The following is a 19776-nucleotide window of genomic DNA, read 5'->3' on the forward strand; positions in this document are numbered from 1 at the left end:
GTGTATATTTGATGTGGTTTACAATATTCTCATGATACATTTATATTGTAAACAATTTGTATGTATTCGGAAGTTTGTGAATTTTCAAGAAATCGAATGCATTCATCGAAAAAGTATTTCTTTCCAGCGTCAAATAAAGGGCGCAGAAAAATAGCTGAGAAAGGTCCAAACTCGAACTGCAGAGATCAGTAGCATCGCAACGCGTCCAACTCGTCAAACAATGAAACGTTTTGAAATAATTCAAGTGGATTCTTGTAATATTTCAACTTTATTCTGGTTGCGTTACAACTAATTGAGGTCATATTTGCACGTGGCCCTGATACTCCTTGATCAGAGTGCACCGTGTACACACACACACACACACACACACACACACACCACGTCCAGCGCTGCAATGCAACCGTGACAAAGCTGTACGAATGTGGAAACTACTGTCGTTGAGTCCAGGACACAATGACCTAAGCCGGGAAGGTTTTTGTCATCTTCATCTGGCTCGCCCGCCTAGCGCTGAGGGTTGCACACTCCTGGCCATTTTTGACACCGGAAGATTTCCATGGAAATCACGAGGAAGTCATGGAATTGTCGGGATTAAATCGGGAATTGATTCAGATGACGGTTGGATGATTTGATTGGATCGGAATGCATTCGCAAACCCCCAAAGTTTGTGAGTGGCCGCAGTTGCCGCCAGGCGGCGGCAAAGCACGCGCTTCGGCGTCACCTCGCGAGCCATCGGAAAGGTGGAGGGAGGATTTTCTGCCTCTCTCGACGCACGTCGACATACTTCCTTGCTGCCACCAAAATGAAACCGCCGAGTTTTCGCGTGAATAACGTTGGACGGGTTAAAAAGACAAATGTGCCGCTATATTTCCAAAATGACCCATCTTGACTTCCCATGGAAATCCGGGCTCAACGTTTTCGCCCGGCCGCCCGACTGGCGCGACGCGGGCCAAAAAGCCACGGACGGAACCGCGCGTTGGGGATGGCGAATTGGCCGGCGGCGGTTCATCGCCGTTCAATCGGACGCGGGACGAAGGGGTTCCTCGGCCAGAGGATCCGGATCCGGCGCGCTTGAAGCGGTTCCTATAAAACCGACTCCATGGTTTCGCAATACTCGTGGTCCGACAGGTTATATATGAACTGCGTCCTGTCCGCTTTGGGGGCCTCCGAGAGCGACGGGTAGAAGTCGGCGGGCGCCACGTTGGCCTCGTGGCTCTTGATGTAGGCGTCGTAGTTGCGGCGGAGGCAGAACCAGGTGGTGGCGTAGAGGAGGAAGGCCACCGCCTTGAGGACGATGGCCAGGCTCACGTACAGCCGGCGGTACGACAGGTTGTCGTACAGCAGGCACGCGCCTTTGTCGCCGCAGTCCGAGCTCCAGAACAGGCACGTGGAGTCGATGCCCGCCCCGAAGATCAGGGGCGGCGGGATGAAGCCTGGGGGAACACCGAACGGCTTTTCTTACTTTGAACTCATCGGGGGTCGACGACGACTCGCGTCCGTTCCCGCGGAAACGTGCGGCGGCGAGCCCGGGTTACCTCGTCGGAGGCCGACCGCGCGCGCGTCTACGTCCAACAGTTTACGACGACCGTCGTCGCGGTATCCGAAGGCCGAGCGGTGACGCCCGAAGAAGGATTTTCATGGTAAAAATGCACTTTGACCGCCAGTCGGAGAGTCATCGAGTACGCACCCACAATTGGCCGTTGAAGAAGGCGGTGAGGACAAAAACTGCGGCGGCAATTATGCTCGCGATTTCAAAGATAGCGGACGACACATGAGCATTGCTAGAATTGTTTGTTTTTTTTGGGGGGGGGGGGATTCCTTCAATTTTTCCTGCACACCAAAAGTGGAGCCCTGGTAAATAGAATACTGCAAAGAAGGGGGCATTTCTGCATGAAGAACGAGGGTTAGGGTAGTGACGCTCGTTGGAATTACAAAAACACACGTGGGGGTTTTCCCCGAAATACGGACAGGGGTAGGCTGCCCCGGTTGAAATGGTCCAAAATATTTTAAAAGCGATTGGGGGGGGAGCCGCAAATCCGCTTGGGTAAGTGTGCTCCCGTTCTCATTGGGAGACTCGTTCCTATCGTGAAGAGACTTCACACAATAAGAATTTGAGGCCGCACGGTCCGGCGTCACTCTCTCCATTAGGTCCAAGTCCATCTGCATTTGGGTCGCACAACAATTGGGGCTCGACAGCGTTAGTCAACAGCAGCCCTTGTTGCTCTCGAAACGAGCTTCGTACATCTGCGCAACATCGATATTGAACACATTCAATTACGTCGAGGCTACGTGTGGTGTTTTCATCGTTTGTTTTTTTTTTTTCCAGTCACTTCAATGTCTCCTCTGATTCCCAAATGACATTTGGCGCTCAAGTTCTGCTCTACCGCTGCCAACTACTCCAGTGACAAGAATGAGAAAAGCTGTTGACTATCCAGCAGTCAGAATGCCCCCCCGCAGCATCAATATTGCGCATCAGACAAGACGTGAGCGTGTCCTACCCAAGAGTCGCAGCAAGAGAAACAAGACGCCGAGCGCGTACGACTTGAGTTCGGGGGTGACGGTCCTGATGAGAACGATGACGGAGGGCGTCTGGGCCATGGCGCCCACCAGGCTGCACAAGCAGATGATGCACAGGAAGATGAGGAAGGCCTCCTGGCAGCCGGCCGTCGGGCATTTGCCCGCAACCGCCGTGGCTAATTCGCTCTCGGGGGAGACGCAAGCGCATCCGCTCAGGTTCTGTGCGCAGAGGAGAAAAAAAAAAAAAAAAACAAACAAAGCCAAAAAAGACGGTTGACGAGACAAACGCCTCCGTGCACGCGACAGGATGTGCGCCGGGCGTGACGTGACGTGACGTGACGTGACGTGACGTGTGTCGGCTTGAGGAAGGAGGCCAAAGGTGTTCGATTCGGTTATAGCGGCCTTGGCCGTTGCACATAAGCTGGGAGCGGACGAGCCAGTACATTAAAAAAATTTTTTTTCATTATTCCAATACGTTACTTAAAACATGAGAATGTATCTGTCGGCACCATCTGAAAGCAAACCTTTGCAAAAATAGTCTTTGAATCAACAGTGCAAAATAAACATCTGCTTTCATAAAAAGGGAGAGGAACAGGATTGTCTTTGCTGTCCTGTGTCACCCATTCACGGAAACGTTTTAAAAAATAAAGAAATCGATAAAAACGGACGGCCACGATACGTAATAACACAAACGACATTGAATTTGAATCCACGTTTGAATGCGGAATCGTTCAAAAGAGGACATGAAATCTCTTCACCACATCATTCATTGTGCATTTTACGAAACTGAGGCTCTGCAATATTACGTTCCGTTGGAGCTGCCCCGGTTGAAATGGTCCAAAATATTTTAAAAGCGATTGGGGGGGGAGCCGCAAATCCGCTTGGGTAAGTGTGCTCCCGTTCTCATTGGGAGACTCGTTCCTATCGTGAAGAGACTTCACACAATAAGAATTTGAGGCCGCACGGTCCGGCGTCACTCTCTCCATTAGGTCCAAGTCCATCTGCATTTGGGTCGCACAACAATTGGGGCTCGACAGCGTTAGTCAACAGCAGCCCTTGTTGCTCTCGAAACGAGCTTCGTACATCTGCGCAACATCGATATTGAACACATTCAATTACGTCGAGGCTACGTGTGGTGTTTTCATCGTTTGTTTTTTTTTTTTCCAGTCACTTCAATGTCTCCTCTGATTCCCAAATGACATTTGGCGCTCAAGTTCTGCTCTACCGCTGCCAACTACTCCAGTGACAAGAATGAGAAAAGCTGTTGACTATCCAGCAGTCAGAATGCCCCCCCGCAGCATCAATATTGCGCATCAGACAAGACGTGAGCGTGTCCTACCCAAGAGTCGCAGCAAGAGAAACAAGACGCCGAGCGCGTACGACTTGAGTTCGGGGGTGACGGTCCTGATGAGAACGATGACGGAGGGCGTCTGGGCCATGGCGCCCACCAGGCTGCACAAGCAGATGATGCACAGGAAGATGAGGAAGGCCTCCTGGCAGCCGGCCGTCGGGCATTTGCCCGCAACCGCCGTGGCTAATTCGCTCTCGGGGGAGACGCAAGCGCATCCGCTCAGGTTCTGTGCGCAGAGGAGAAAAAAAAAAAAAAAACAAACAAAGCCAAAAAAGACGGTTGACGAGACAAACACCTCCGTGCACGCGACAGGATGTGCGCCGGGCGTGACGTGACGTGACGTGACGTGACGTGACGTGACGTGTGTCGGCTTGAGGAAGGAGGCCAAAGGTGTTCGATTCGGTTATAGCGGCCTTGGCCGTTGCACATAAGCTGGGAGCGGACGAGCCAGTACATTAAAAAAATTTTTTTTCATTATTCCAATACGTTACTTAAAACATGAGAATGTATCTGTCGGCACCATCTGAAAGCAAACCTTTGCAAAAATAGTCTTTGAATCAACAGTGCAAAATAAACATTTGCTTTCATAAAAAGGGAGAGGAACAGGATTGTCTTTGCTGTCCTGTGTCACCCATTCACGGAAACGTTTTAAAAAATAAAGAAATCGATAAAAACGGACGGCCACGATACGTAATAACACAAACGACATTGAATTTGAATCCACGTTTGAATGCGGAATCGTTCAAAAGAGGACATGAAATCTCTTCACCACATCATTCATTGTGCATTTTACGAAACTGAGGCTCTGCAATATTACGTTCCGTTGGACTCAAGATTCCAATGCACAAAAAGCACTTTTGGGGGAGTTGGGAGGAGAGACACAAGCGACCTGGGCGGGGGTCCGCCCTTCTGGAGTCACCCACCCCGCCGCTAAGGTTGCCCATGGAAAAAGATGACTTCTTTTTGGTAGTTTCTGCCATGGGATGGAATTTCCATTTGAATTTGTGGGAAAAACAAACACCCAATCAAAGCAAGCACTCTTTTCTGCTTCAAAAGAACGATGCGTTCAACGCGGCTCCAAAAGTCGTTCCGAGAGGGCGGGACGGAGTTCGCGGTTTTAAAAATCGACGGAAAAACGCGTACGGAACATAGCGGCAGATGAATCGATTGCATTTCCTACTTTGTTGTCGAACTGCCAAAAATGACACGATACGTCATTGGCGTTTTTTGTGCGCTCCCTCGCGACGCGGCCGATCGATTGCGGCGTCGGCGGCGAGCCGAGTTGCGGTCGGCGTGATGCGAGGCGTGACGCAGACCTGCCCGACGGCGCGGGTGCATCCGGCGAAGCAGGCCGACAGGTAGGTGACGCCGTCCGAGCCGCACACGGGGCTGATGGACGACGTGAAGCAGTTGCACCGATTGATGCACGGCGCCTCGGGCCTCTTGCCCACCTGCAGCGTACTGAACACAACACGGCCGCTTACTACGGGGGGACGCTCCAAACCCGCGCCCGTTCAACTCTCCACTCTTGAGTAGGCCCCCCACGGCGTTTGGACGGCAAACGCGGCTTTTACGGCGAGGGCGAGAAGTGGAGAGATCAAAGCGGCGCGGGGTCGGCGGCGATGGCGATGGCGCGCGTCCTTACTTGTTGCGAGCGATGGCGGTGACGCCCGCCACGGAGCCCGTGTCGCAGCCCAGGAAGAGGAAGGACACGTAGCAGGCGGTGGAGATCAGGTTGACCAGCATGGCCATGCGAATGGCTCCCAGCGCCGACAGGTTGAGCTTCTTCACCAGCAGGCCTCCCATGAAGATGCCCAGGCAGGCGCAGGGGATGGCCGTCATACCTGCACAAACGCGCACCCACACCCACACACACACGACTTCGCTAACGCCAAAGTTCAGCCGGACTCGGCGGCGTGCTTGACGCCGACGGGTTCGCTTTCGGGGCGGACGTGCAGACCTAGCAGCTGGTTGGCCGAGGTGGTGGTGAGGTTAAATTGCTGCTCCAGGTATTTGGCCAAGAAGGCGGCGAAGCCGGCCACCACGGCGATTTCCATGCAGGCGGCCAGGACGATGCAGGTGAACACCGGGTTGGACAGCAGGTGTTTGGTCACCTTGGGGATCACTGCGGGCCAAAGCCGACGACAATGACGCGAGGAGAAGGGCTCGCTTGCGCGCTTCCCGTCTGAAGCGAGAACTCGCGAGGTCAACGGGCCCGCGACGCGATCGCTCGGAGGCCCTCAAACAAGTCCGCCGCCGTCTTTGCCGTCGGTGGCTTTGCGCAAAAGTTAGAAGCAAAGGCAAACGGCACGATACGGCGCGGCGCGGCAGCTTCATTTATGTGGCGCACTTGAGACACAAGGTGCTCGACATCGTTCAAAAAAATGATGTCGACACTTCAAGGCATTGAAGAATTCAAAACATCAAAAGCAAAAAACAAGGACTCGCGACATTTGAAAAGCAAAGTGGAGAAAAAGGAGCTCGAAATGATGCCAGATGTCCCGCGCGAGAACAACACTTTTGGACAAATCGATTGGAGCAACAAGAGCCCAATGGTGGGGTTGAAGCTGCATTTGAAAGCATTTCCACTCTTTTATCGGCAGCCGATTTACCGTTTGCGCGCGGGATAAGCGTTGAATGCGAATGCGCCGCGTTTGCTCGGCGCTCCGGGCCGCGCGAATTCACCCGCGTCCGGAGACCTCCGAAGCCGACCGGCTCGGCATCGGATTGGCGCCGAGCCTTTAGGACTGGAGTCAGACGCCCCCGCTCTCCGATTGCGGTCGGAACCCGAGCCGCGCTATTCTGAATGCGCGTTTGAGAAGGCGCGCCGTTGAAGGCTCACCCCTGAGTTGCTGGCAGCAGGTGGGGCCGGCGGCGGGCCGGCGGGCGCCGTCGCCGGGCTTGGGAGCCTCCGGGTTTGGAGCCGGGGGGGCGGGGGGCAGCATGGCCCGCTCGCTGTCGGCAGCCTCCTCGCCGTCCTCGCAGGGCAGCGACTGAGGGAAGCCGAACATCGGCAGCGCCGAGCAGAAGAGGAGGGCGGCGCACAGGAGGAAGCCCGCCCACCAGGCGCCGATCCACCGCGGGTCTTCCGGGCTGATGCCCAGCTTATCTGCGAGCACGTGCGGCCGGGTCACATCCGCCCCGTGCCGGGGGAGGCGCGCGCGCACGCGCATTTACTGAGGCGACTCACCGGCGTCGATGAAGATGGCATCCACGTAGAACTTGGTGCAGACGGAACCGAGGATGAAGCCGCAGGCGGGCCCGAAGACCAGCGTGGAAAAGAGGATTCCTGCACGCGGCGCATGACAACGCGGATGTGAAATCGGAACCCTTTCGCTCCGACATCATTTGCACGCCAGCGGCAAAAAGTCCAACTGGAAGCAGAGCGGCCTCGAGCTACGTAGTTGACACGAGCGGAGCAAAACCAACATTGATCGGAAGCTTCTGGAAGAGACGGCGGCTTCAGCGCGAACGCTGCTGCTCTCCCAAGAAAAGAAGTCATGAAAACTCACGACTGCACATTGTCGGATTTTGTAGTTCGACGAGTGTGTGTAAGTGTACATCCATCCATCTAGATGACAAACGCGCACGCGCGCTCCTCCGGTCCGTGAGCGCTCGCTCGTATGAGCGGAAATCAGGAAATGAGCTCCAGCACCGAATCTTGGCGCTCGGTCCGCATTGCGGCCCGATCCGGCGCCGTCTCGTTTTGGCCGCGCTTGCGTCAAATCAAGCGCGAGCCATAAAAAAAGCTCCCTTGTCGGCAACAGCGGTGACATCGCGCGCACTTGGTGTCCCAAGTCAAGACAGAGCCCCTCTTCACAAAGAGGCGCACGTTTTTGCTGAGAAACGATATCATTCGAGGGGGGGCGTCAAAAAGACGCAATTTGGAGGACGTGACCCAAGTTGGACATCTTTGGCTTTTCACTGCAAAGCGTCACTGAAGTGGAGGTGCAACAGATCCAATTGCGTGCGATGTCACAGCGGACATTGTCAGATTCCCCAATGTGGCCCGACGCGACATGAAAGCAGACCGATCGTCTTTGCGCGGAGACGTTTTTCCTCGGAAAACCACGGCGACAACATTTTTGCCCATTTTCTGACACGATAGCGAACAAAGCGGTCGCGGAATCGTCATTTGGGAATCGTCTGTGCTGCCAATTTGAAGTCATGTCCGTGGAAATTGAAAGTGTTTTGAGTTTTCAATCTAATTCATCCATTCGTGGGAAAAAAAGAATGGACAGATTCATCAATTGTTGCCGTCATCATCCTCTATCAAGAAGCTCTTGATGCATTTCAGCTTTCTTCCCTGCATGCCCGCATCCATCGAGTTTAGTCACGTCAACCGTCTTATGATCCAAAATATCCGCATGCATATCCACGTGCGTCTCGCTCTCTCTCTCTACACACTATAACGCCTCAGCCAAGCGACACATATTGGTCGATCATTTCTTAAGCGCGCGCGGAGGAGAATGGACGGCCGCGGGCTCCTTCGGCGAGGCGCGGGCGCACCAAAACGCATTCGGCCCCGGAAGCGGCGAAGCGCTCAACAAAGTTGTTTGCGCCGCAGCTCACCAAAGCCCTTCGGCACGCTGTCAATTAGCCTCCCGGGGGAGTACATCAGACGTTAATTCAATCACCGAGATCTGCGCTCGTCTTTTTGCCTCCACCTAATTTGTTTAGAGAGCAAGAGAGCGAGGCCGGCAAAGTCAGTGCCCGCGAGCCTTTCCCTTTCCGCGCTCGGAAAAACGCACAGGCGCGGACGGCCGCTATTGTTTGAAACGAACAGGAATGGCGCAGGTCACGCTTGGGGAAAAAAACAAAAAAAAACAAACCACACAACACCACCAGCTCGGTCGGTTGTCGTTTCACAAGGCAACGATACGGCGCGCTGCGGAAAACGTCACCAGAAACGACCGATCTGCCGCTCGGTAAGGTATCACTTGGTCCGCGAAAAATAGGCCGAGAGGAGGTCCGTCGCATCAAGAAAGCGGCCAGATTGTTGGCGGGAGCGCGTCCGGGCCCAAGGACGACTTAGCGATATTGCTTCATTTCCCCCCCTCCCCCTCCACCGTTGATTGACAATTCCACGGATTCAAGCGCCGGGACATTTGCTCCGAGCCGTGTGGCGTCTTCAACGCGTGGCCCGCGGGCGACGGCGGCTCATTTGGCAGTACGGGGGAGGCACGAAAATGCTCGGACCTCAGAAAGAGCCCTGGACAACTTTGCAGCAGGCGCAAATGTGGCCGACGTCACGGCTTCATGAGAATACAAACGCGAGCGACGGGGCCGCGTCCGCGGACCCATTGGGCGTTTTTTTTCCCCCCCTAAAGGTCCCAAAGGGCCTTCGTCTCCCGCAGTAATCCCGCTCAAATTGGCTCAGTAATCCAGCCAGATAAGACACGGCAGCCTGTGCCGCTTCTGCGACCCGACCGCGGGGGCCGGCTTGATCCTCGTCGACGGCAAAGGGCGGGGTTAACGCCTACCCGTCAAAAGGGCAACGAAATGCCACAACAAAGACGAAGACGGCGCGCGGACGTCCCAAAATGGCCGACAAAAGGCGGCCTCGCGGCGAGGTCAGAATTTGAGAGAGCGAGGTGACCGGCGTCGGAGGGCCGCACGCTCCCCTAATGGCCGCCGCCGTCAAATAACGGCCGTATTAGCATTCGAATCGTACTCAAAAGCGATTTACAGCGCGGGGATGAATGGAGGAAGACTACCACAGCTGTACAGTCGATTCAAAAAACAAGAAGTGATATCGGCAGCCCGTTGAGGACGACAGGCGGGTTCATTGCGGCGGATGTTTCCCGTCCGCCCGCCATACTGTCGGTGGAGCCGCACCAGACGTCAAGCTCAACATATGGGAAACTTTTTTTTTTTTTGGCTTCTATGGAAACCTCCGTTCATCCATGAAGCGAAGCGGTTTAGCCTCAGGAGGGTGAGGGAGCCCATCCCAGCTGCCTTCGGGCAAAACACGTTCAACTGCTCGCCAGCCGATGGCAGGGCCCCCAATTTCGAGCGTTCAAGAAACCATCGAGCGGCTTTTGTTCAGAATGCGGGAGGAAAGCCGAGTACCCGGGCAAAAGCCACGCGGGCGCGGGGGAGCTCCAGCTTTGGCTTGGTTCTTTTCAAAATTGCTCCTTCGACCCTGCGCGATATCGTCCTTGCGATCACGGGCGCCAGGATGCGGCATTGAGCCGAGAGCAAAACAATTTCCCGCGTGCCTCGAGCGTCATTCCGAACGTATGCCCGCAAGCGTGTCCGGGGTCCAAGTCGTCGGGATGGCTCGTGCGGAGCTCGGCAACACGAAGGGCCGCGCCAAAATCGTGCAGCCCGTTCGGTCGCTCCCAAACCACAAACAACAACCACGGCGGCATCTCCCAAAAGCGCTCAATGCGAAAACTGCGCATTGAGCGCTTTGCCCTTTTGAGGTCTTTGCACAAGTCCCCCCCACCGGCGTTGCGGCCGAGCTGTGATCCGCTCTTAGGCCACGTGGGCCCCCGGAAGCCGAGTGCCACCAACGTAATCTTTTGAGGCCGATTAACCCCGGCCGGGGTCAAGAAGGCCGAAGAGCGCTAATTGACCTCAATCAATCTCAATTCTTTTACACGCACGCACGCGCACGCACATCCCAAAAAAAAAAAAAGGATTTATTTCAAAGTAAGAGGCTTCCATATGATATTCTTGTCTGTGGGGAGTTACTCAAGTTTGAGTTGCATTTTGGCGTAAATCAGGAATTGATCGACGTCTGGGCGACGATGACACTTGGAAAGGAACGTGCCATATTTGCCAACATACGGGCCTGGCAAAATCAACGTGTCATGACAACATCGAACTCGAGCGGCGTGGGCTGTCGGGTGAAACGTTTCCACTCTGCGGTGGGAGGTCCGCCTTTCATCAATATCTCTCAACAACATTTCTGAAGAATAGAAATATCGGAACCGATCGTCGGTCCCGTCAATAAGTCATCCCGGACTCTAAATGATCAATCAGATGATGGGCACGCGCAAATGAATGGACACGCAAATACTCGTGATCGAGGAAGCGTCAAACGAAGCGAAGCAAAGCGAGACAGACACGATAGACCCGCACTGGCAACAAACCGCGAGCGTCCGGAAAGTATTTGGACCGCGTCGATTTCATCCGGCGCAGCCCCGCACGGTTTCTCGCCGGGGGTCTTCGGGTCGGGTCGCAGGTGAGCGCGGCCGACCCCGAGGGGTTCATCGCCTCGGGAAGACGTTTTGGCAAGGTTGCGCGCAGGCGGCGACAGACGAGCCTCACAATGAGCCGTTCCCGCAGAAATTCAACCTCCGATCGTGAGAGGCACGCGCGCTCCGCGCTGGCACGCGACGGAAGAGCGGCGGCGGCGGCTTTGACGCTGCGCCGGGTCGGTCGACCCGTGGGTCCGTGACTGCGTATTTTGCCGTCCGAGTCGGCGACCCGGAGCAGCGTTTTGCTCATTGAAAGCGCCGACCAGCCTTTCGCGGTACGCGCGCACGACCCAGCCCCCCGCGAGCCGCTCGGCATTCCTGCCGCTCTGCGCGGCAATCGCGCCTCGTCGCGGGGCCTCCGTTCCGTTCCGTTGCGCGACGAGGCAGGACGCGTCTCGCTCAAGTCTTTCAATTCGCACCGGCTCCGATTTTAGCCCGCCTGCGACGCGCTGCCGGCCGACAACGAGCTTGCCGAAAACCTCCCGAGACGAGCTCCAAAAATTCCGGTGACGCCCCCGTCCCCAAAATAAACAAAAGCAAAAGTCAGTCGGTCGGTTCCGAGCGGTTTTCCAGAAGATGTCCGTCTCATCTACGTCAAGCGCTGGTACTCGAAGGATTTGTGGTGATCGCCGCCTTTGCTCACGCCTCCACATATCCGATGCGCGTCGTCGGCGATACGGCAGGAAGCGTTCCCGCACGCGCCTCGTTGTGTGAGGAGAGGACGGACGGACGGGCGGGTACCCTCGTTCAGCCGCTGGATCCGAGCGGCGGGCGGGACGGACGAGACTCTTCTCGGGAATTCTAGCGGAACGCTTCGCGGGCCGGGCGGCGGCACCCGTGCGCCGGCGCGGCCGTCCGCAAAGCACGCGACTCTCGTGCGCAAAGCGGAGGCACGCGCGCTCCGCGCTGGCACGCGACAGAAGAGCGGCGGCGCAGCCGTCCGCAAAGCACGCGACTCTCGTGCGCAAAGCGCTTCTCCCGTTTTCAATCCTCTCCAAAGTGGGACGGAACGCCGCTCGGATTCACCCCGACTGTTTGAAAAGCCGCCAACGGGGCGAGCGTACGTCACCCGCCCTCAACCCGGCAACGTTGGCGTTCCGGCGAAATCCGAGTCCGCGGGACGTACGCTGTGCAAAAGCCGGCGGGGACGAGCCAATCGTCCGGCCGCACGACGACACGCGCGCGCAAACGGCCGAAGAATGCAAAGGAAACGGACGAGCGCACAATCTCCTCCATTCACGCGGCCGGGGCGGCGTCACGCGACAAGGCTGGCGGGGGGATTAGGACCGTCAGCTGAGCGCCACTCAATAGCGCATTGTTCCCCGCCGCTCCGAAGCGCCGCCGCTTATCGCGGGCGGACGGATCCGAGGGCCAAATCCGAGGGCTCCCGGCGCGCGTCCTCGCTCTCGCGTGCGAACCGAGAGCGGGCCCGCCGCCGCCGCGGCGAGGCCTTTTGGGCGCCTCTCGCCGTCCCCCGTCCACCCCCCCAAACCGAGCCGCGGGGCGCTTCCCCCCTCCGGCGCGCAGCCGTGCCGATACGACGCTCCGGATCACCGGAGCGACTTCCCTCGAGGCCAATTTGGCCGCACGTCACCAAATTTCTGGCGTCTCGTCGGCGGAACATCGGGGAGGCGCTTGTCGCGGGAGCGCTTCGTTTGCGCGCAGAGTAGATCTGAATTCCTTCAGACGTAAGCATCGGAGGTTCTCGTACGTTTCCAACTGGGGACGATCGGCCTTCACGGCGCGCCGCCGCGGGAGCGACTTTCCGTCCCCATTCAAAGAAACGCGAAAAGAAATGAAACGACGTTGGATTTCTTCACAGGAAAACGCGAGCAAATTCGTCCGGCTTAAGACGAACATACGATCGGGAGGACGGCCCTCGGCAAACGAGCGTCACGACGGCGATCGAGCGAGCGGAGCCCCCGGCGTGGCGTGAAAATGACAAAGGAGGACGTCTCGCTTGGTTCGATGCCCTCCGCCGCCCGCCATCGTTTTGAAGGGCTGACAACGCCGCAGCCATTTCGAGTTGCGCGCGCCGTCCACGGCGTTTCGAGGTCCTCGGCGCGGGTCCCGCGCGATCGGAAAGCCCGATCCGCGTCGCGGCGGCGTGTCGCTCACCTATGTAGAGGGAGGAGTCTTTCTTCTTGACGTGATCGTCGATGTAAGACACCCCCAGAGGCTGCACGGGCGTGGCCCCGACGCCGAGCAGGACCTGGGCCCCGATCAGGAGCAGGTACATCATGTTGGTGTTGCTGCGGTTGGCGCACGCGGCGTCCTCGGCCGACTGGACTTCGGCGCCGCTGGCGTTGGAGCACACGTCGCGCCCCGCCTCGGTCCTCCACGTGTCGCCGATCTCGTACTGCTTGGTCAAAAACTCGGGCAGCGCCGAGAGGAGGGCGCCGAGGGCCATGACCACGCCCCCGCAGCCGATCAGCCGGGGCCGGTGCGCCTTGGCCCCGAAGTAGCTGACGAAGAGGATGAGCGCCAGGTTGCCGATCTCAAAGCTGCTGGCGATCACGCCCACGTCGGCGCTTTGCAGGTTGAAGCGCCTCTCCAGCGTGGTCAGGACGCTCACCTGCGGCACAAAGCTTTGCTTACCACCCAACGTTTGGCGAGAGAGACGGCGAGATGGGCCATGATTCGGTTTGGGACCACCGGGTGGCCCCGTAGGGCTTCCCCTGCAGCTGCACACCTGTTGGTCATTAGTGCTTTAAAAGGACCCCCAGCCCGACCGCTCATTGTCGGGTCATTTTTGCTCTCTGCTGCTGTCAGGTTTGTTTTGGTCACGGTTCTGTTTTAGCTTCAGTTATGATTTTTGTTTGATACTTTGGACTGTGTTTGTTTTGGATTGAGTTTTCTCTGTTTTCATACACTTCAAGTCCAACCTGCTCCTCCCTCCTGCCTGCTTTTTTGGGGTCCACCGCCACCTCGCTATGTGACAAGATGGGAGGACGAGGCCCGTTTGTCGGGAGACGATCCGGTCCCGCGCTCAACTTCTCCCGGCCGTCACGCCGGAACCAATCGCGCGGGAGGTGCCGATCGCGTCATCAAACGCTCGATGGCGTTCCGTGGCCGCCCGTTCCGCTTTTTTTCATCTCGCGCACGCGATTTGGGCCGATTCCTCATGAAGCGCTCCGTGACACGTCCGGCCGGTTCCCAGGCTATTTTCAAACCGGCGGCGAACGGTCCCCGGGGCCGGAATCAACATTTTCCATTCTCTCAGCGGCTCCTCCAAATTGTCTGCGGCGATGAGAAGGAGTCCGAATCCGCCGGCGGAGCATTTTTGCACGCAGTTCTCCCGACATGACGCGCGCGCTTATTTCGGACGGCTGCCCGTCAGGCTCGGCCGGCCTCGACCTCGCGACCGCTGGTCTGGGTTGGCCGCATGAGCAGAAAACGGAGGCGTGGCCGCAAACCAAATGACTTGATCGAAATCGCTTCGCACTCGAGTAAGACTGGACATGAAATTGGCCGACAGCTGCCAGATCAAACCTGCGCGGACAAGTCAAACAAACAAAAGTAGCATTTGAACAGCCATCCAAGAGTAGAACGTGGGAACACTCTTTTAAGACACGTACATGTCTGGAAAAATCTTGGAGCTCCGTTTGATGACTCGCCATGAACCTTGTAAGTCTGTTTTTGGGTTGTGGTATCAGAGCTTTTTTTTATTGAGTACGAGTACGGTTCAGATGTCCAGCTTGAATGCAATCAGATCCCGAGCTAAGATGAAGGCCCATTTTGTCCTCGATAGAAATGACAATCATCACCGCTCGCCGCACAAAAAGCAATTCAACGTGCGCCTCCACAAAACCCACTTCAGCCAATCGGAAACCTGAAGTGAGGTCAAAGTCATTTTGGGCAAAGTTTGGAGCGGAGAAAAGCAGGCGCGGGCCACCGAGCTGCAACGGGTCTTCACCGCAGACGAGCCGGGGCCGCTTTTGGGCAAGAAGTGCGCCCCGAACTGGTCTTCAGCGAACCGCGGGGCAAAATGGCTCGTTCTCTTCAGTCTCCAATGAATGAAGCGCGCTTGTTTGGGGAAGCCCAACGAGCTGGAGAAAGGCCACACCAACAAGGTAAGGAGATGCCCGCGCCACACGGGGGGGGGGGGACGCGGTTTGAACTTGAAAAGCGCGAGACAAACTTGCCGAGCGACCGGCAGGCGTCCGTGCGGCCCGCCGTCGCTCTTGAGTAGACTCGAGCGCGACCTCAAACCCGAGTGGCATCGGCGTCAAAGTGGAAATGGAATATGTTGTAGCGGTCGGCGGCGGCGCGCTCACGCGCAAAGGACACGGGGAGGTCGTGAAAAGGAGTCGGGCACCCACCGCAGAGGCGCAAGTGGCAGCAGGCGCTTTTCCCAGCTGCCGCCTCCCCGACGAAAGTCTTTATCACGGCGCAAACTTTGAAACCGGCGGCGACGTCGCTTCCTCTCTGGCGTCTTTTCCTCCCTCTGGATCACGGCCGACCGGCCGCGCCTCGTCCCGAACGCGAGACCCGACCGACAGCTGAAGAGCGCGCTTGGCACGCTCGCGCGCTCGGACTCTGACGCCGAGCGGGCGGCCTTCCAAGATTTTTCGAGGTTGCGGAGTGCCCGTTGGTGAGACCGCAGCTGCAAGCTGTCAACCTCGCTCGCTCGAAAAAAAAAAGGGGGGGGGGGGGGGGGAGTGTTTACCGCGTCGCCACGGCAACAAAATAAACCTCGCCCAGTCGCGGGACATCGCGTGACTTCACAGAGACAAATAGGAGTCTCTTTCGGGGAGCGAGCTTTAGCACTCAAGGGGATGCGCTTGAAACGTCGCCCTTCGGTCATCAAGTCGAAGCCATCTCATCCTCCTTCCGCTCAAAGTGTCAGTTGAGCGGAGAGTACGGGAGGAGCTTTTGACTCGCTCAAACGACAGGCGCGCCTCGACATCCCGGTTCAATGTGTTCCGACGTTTCCGGGCAAACGCCGGCGGAGCTGAAAACACAGCCGGCGCAAATCATCTTTCCTCCTCGGAACCAACGAAACGGCCGCCCTTCCATTCGAGCCGCCGCAAAAAGGCCCAGAAGAAAAAGTTGTCGCATCTTGTTTAAGAAGGACAATCGCACTGCGCCACATCGCACTTCATACAAACTTGGGGTCGTAAAACCATTCAAGAAACAAAACAAAACCGTTTCGGCATGACAACTCGTTTTTTGCAGCTCCCTCCAGTGCGCACGACTCGGCCACTGGGGGGCGCTATGACAGAGTCGCTTTTCTAGCCACTAATGACCTAACGACCAACAGGTGTGCAGCTGCAGGGAAAAGCCCCACAGTGCCACCTGGTGGTGGTCGCAAACCGAAACATGACATTCAGTTTGACGGCGTACTTCCACCGGGGCGGGGTGGCGCAGAAGCGCTTGCGGCCTCTTTTGGGAGAAGCGGTCGGCTCCGAGTTGCCATCGGGTCCAACCTTCCTCTTCCAAAAGCCATTCTTAACTCATTCAGCACCAGCCAATTCTGGACCAAGTCTGAAAAGACGTTTAAAACCGTCTCTGGGAGTGAACGAGTTCACAGATCTTGGTGACGGCTCCCTCCACATGGTGACAAGCGCCTATGCTGTTCAACAACAAGAAGCCGCGCGGGTGTCGGCGGTATCAAAGTGTCACCGGGAAGATTCGGATATGAGCGACGCGATGCGAGCCATTCTTGCCGGAGCGCAAACATCGGGCTTGCGCTCAATTTGGATCAAGACAACAAAAAAGGACACAAAGAGCAGCTCGGCGTCAGGTGAAAGAACTTTGCTACTTGACCTGCGACGTTTGACCGCGTGTTCCGCTGACGCCGGGCGTCTTGATGATGAAGAGCCTCGTGCCGATTGTCAGCTCACGCACACGCACACAATAAAAAGGGCGCCGCCGTGACAGCTTTGGCTTGTCGGCGCGCTGACGGCAAGCGCTTTGAGATGCCGTCATCCAATTAGGAAGTGTCCTAGATCGCGCTTGAGCGTCCGGAAACGCTCCGCGCGCGAGCCGCCGACAAACGTCATACAGCAAAGAGGCTCGGGCGCCGGTCCGAGTCGTCGTCCTTTGGACGCTGACCGACGTGTGCCGACGGGCGTACGAGCCGGAGAGAGGCGCAGCCGTCGGCCGGGTTTGTCGCTCGAGCTTTCGTCAACACCGCCGACGGTCCGGCCCATCGGAAAGCGGTCGTTCCGCCGCGCAAACGGTCCGACCCCCGTGGAAACCGAATGAACAAACGGCAATCCCGAAAGAAAAAAACACCGGCAGCCCCCGACCCGCGGGTCGCCGGGGCCGAAAAGACTTTGTCCGAGCGCCGTTGCCGTCGAGCCCATCTGGCAGCCCGATGACTGTGCACCGCAAAACAAGGATTTGCCCGCTTCCTGATTTCGGGCTTCTTTGCATATTTAGCGCACGCACGCACGCACGGGTTTCAGTTCATATCGCCCAGAGACTCCCCAAGGAAATACGTAACGCAGTTTCAAACTGCCAATTTCATTAATGAAGGCACCAAAAAAATTCTGAAGACCATCCGGCCATCAGTTTGCGTCCTCCAACTCTCAAGCGCTCTTGGATCATGCAGCAGCCTCCAAAAAAACACCAAGTCCACTTTTGAATGGCTACAAAATTAAGAATACTCCTAATCTTTGCGTGTGATCGATACCGACGGTCCCTTTTCACGGCGCTGCACATCCGGTACGCAAAAGGCTCGATCCCCTCGGAGCCTCGGCTCGGAGCCGGCTAGCTCGGGACGCGGCTCACCCGGCTTCTCGAGTCGGGTCGCGATTGGTTGTGACCTGAGCCCTGAACCACCGTGACGCCATTTGCGGTTGACAGAAAGTGGCAAAACTCGCCGTTGGTTTGTTTGTTCCCATGCTGCCTATTTTCGGGTTGAAGCGGCCCGTTTATGGAGGGGAGAAGTTCCCCTTGCGGCTTATTTTACACAATCGGATGAATGACTTCCCTCTAGACTTTTATTTGTTGGAGCCCGAGAAAGCGAGGCTACGGGACTGAGCGCAAGCACTCCAAGGTGCCTCACCCGGAGTCAACGTGGAGAGAGAATCCGGCTCACATGGGACCGTTACATGAAGCTCGTGGACGAGGGGGGGGGGGTCCCGATTTCAGCACACGACAGTGTCCCCGTGCTCTTGACACGGGACGAGTTGCCCTCGCTGGCTGATATGCAGTCGGAAAGTTGCCCCCCACCCCACCCGCGTCACAGGCCACGGCGTGTAAGTTGCCCATCCACCAAACGCCAACTCACCAGGTAAGCTCCGACGGTCCCCTGGGCCAACATGAGGGCGCATTCGGAAATGAGGAATATCTTGATATTGGAGAAGCACGACGACTTCTTGCGGGGGGCGTCCGCCGGCGGCATGTCGTCCCGGGCGCTCCGGCGCGACTTCTTCACCTGCATGCCCGACAAAGTCGGCGGCGGCTCGGCCGGCCGAGGTCCAGGCGCCGCTCAGGGCGTCGACATCGGCGCGGAGCCGCCTCGTCGGAAGCGTCGACTCTCACCCGCGCCCAACAAAACAAACTAGCAAACAAACCCACCCCCCAAAAAGTGGTCGCTCCGAAGTCTACTCGAGGAAGCCGAGCGGCACACGTCCGAGCACCTCGCTGGGTCGCCTAAACGTCGTCGCCGCCGCTCTCCTCTTCCTCTTCCTCTTCCTCTTCCTCGTCGTAGTCGGCGTCGAACGCGCGAGGTCGGCGACAGTGCCGCAAGGCGAGCGAGCATATGGGCTGTGGAAAAAGTGTCCTCCCTCCGCGCGGAGGCTCGGCTCTCACGCTCTCAACTCAAGTCTTCCTCGTCGGGACTGCGAGGCGTCTCCCCGCCCACTCGGAGCTTCGGACGCGGGGCGGAGGGCGCGGCGAGGCGAGGCGAGGCGAGGCGAGGCGGGGGCTCCGCTCACTCTCCGGGACCGGCGCCGCGGCTCCTACGGCCGCTCCCGCCCGGGCCGCGAGACCCTCGTGCCTTGACGAGAGGGCAACTCGACACTTGTGCGGCCTCACAACTCGGACGTGTGACGGGCTGACGCGGGGCCGCGCGCGGGACGACGTCGCCAAATCAGAGGGGGACGCCGCGCGACTTTGGGGCTTTTCGGTCACGTGACGCCTTCTCCTGACGTCACGCGCCAGCCTCGTCAAGACGCCGTCGGCCAACTTTCGGACGTGTTCCGAACCTGGACGAAAATAGACAAGCGCAATCTGGACAAGAGGACGCTGCAGTCACTTGGCAAACACGAAAAAGACTTTCAGATCAGAGAAATAAAAGTGCCCACTGATAAACGAATCTGTTTGTTTTTTCTACCTCTTTGTTGCTATGTTTCCCATTATATATATATATAGAGAGAGAGAGAGAGAGAGAGAGAGAGAGAGAGAGAAACTTTCTTCAATTATGGCGGAAGTGATGCAACAACACGTGATGTTGTTGTCATCCATTCCAGTCTCCCCAAAAAGCCCAGCAGAAGTTTTGGTAATGTGTTTTTGAACAAGAAAAACGATTGTATTTGGTCAAACAAATAACACAATTAAATAAAATGTAAAGGATCAAAGCGTTTCAGGATGAATTCCTTGCGCTTCCTTCTGGTGTGTGCGATTTGGCCACGGGGGTCAGCCTCGTACAGTCATGCAGACACAAACGAAGGAGAGTTTCAACGCTATTGGGACTCAGTAAGATGCAATAATCTTTGTCTTGTTTGTGTTTATTTTCAAGCAGAGAACAAA

At 56.9% G+C, this 19776-nt stretch overlaps 1 protein-coding gene across 2 annotated transcripts; it reads right to left on the bottom strand.

Moving 5' to 3' along the window:
• Positions 1-248: 248 nt before the first annotated feature.
• On the bottom strand, positions 249-19320 carry slco3a1a (solute carrier organic anion transporter family member 3A1a). 2 transcript variants are annotated; one of them, XM_019881806.1, is made up of 9 exons: positions 18314-19320; positions 13192-13648; positions 7056-7154; positions 6708-6974; positions 5826-5990; positions 5511-5709; positions 5182-5326; positions 3854-4091; positions 249-1430 (listed from the first exon to the last, which is right to left on the bottom strand). In XM_019881806.1, the coding sequence occupies exons 1-9, from the start codon at positions 18464-18466 to the stop codon at positions 1081-1083; spliced, it is 2073 nt and encodes a 690-aa protein (XP_019737365.1). In that variant the 5' UTR covers positions 18467-19320; the 3' UTR covers positions 249-1080. The 2 variants fall into 2 exon arrangements, with proteins under 2 accessions (XP_019737365.1, XP_019737366.1); XM_019881807.1 differs by lacking the exon at positions 6708-6974.
• Positions 19321-19776: the final 456 nt, after the last annotated feature.

This window comes from Hippocampus comes, unplaced genomic scaffold, assembly GCF_001891065.2.
Source record: "Hippocampus comes isolate QL1 unplaced genomic scaffold, H_comes_QL1_v1.1 scaffold299, whole genome shotgun sequence".
Classification (NCBI taxonomy): Eukaryota; Metazoa; Chordata; class Actinopteri; order Syngnathiformes; family Syngnathidae; genus Hippocampus; species Hippocampus comes.

Coding starts and splice junctions, on each gene's coding strand:
- slco3a1a (XM_019881806.1), bottom strand. CDS start 18,466: ATGCAGGTGAAGAAGTCGCGCCGGAGCGCCCGGGACGACATGCCGCCG. Junction 6,975..7,055: donor TGCCATCTTCATCGACGCCG/GTGAGTCGCCTC, acceptor ACGTGCTCGCAG/ATAAGCTGGGCATCAGCCCG. Junction 4,092..5,181: donor GCACCCGCGCCGTCGGGCAG/GTCTGCGTCACG, acceptor CTCTGCGCACAG/AACCTGAGCGGATGCGCTTG.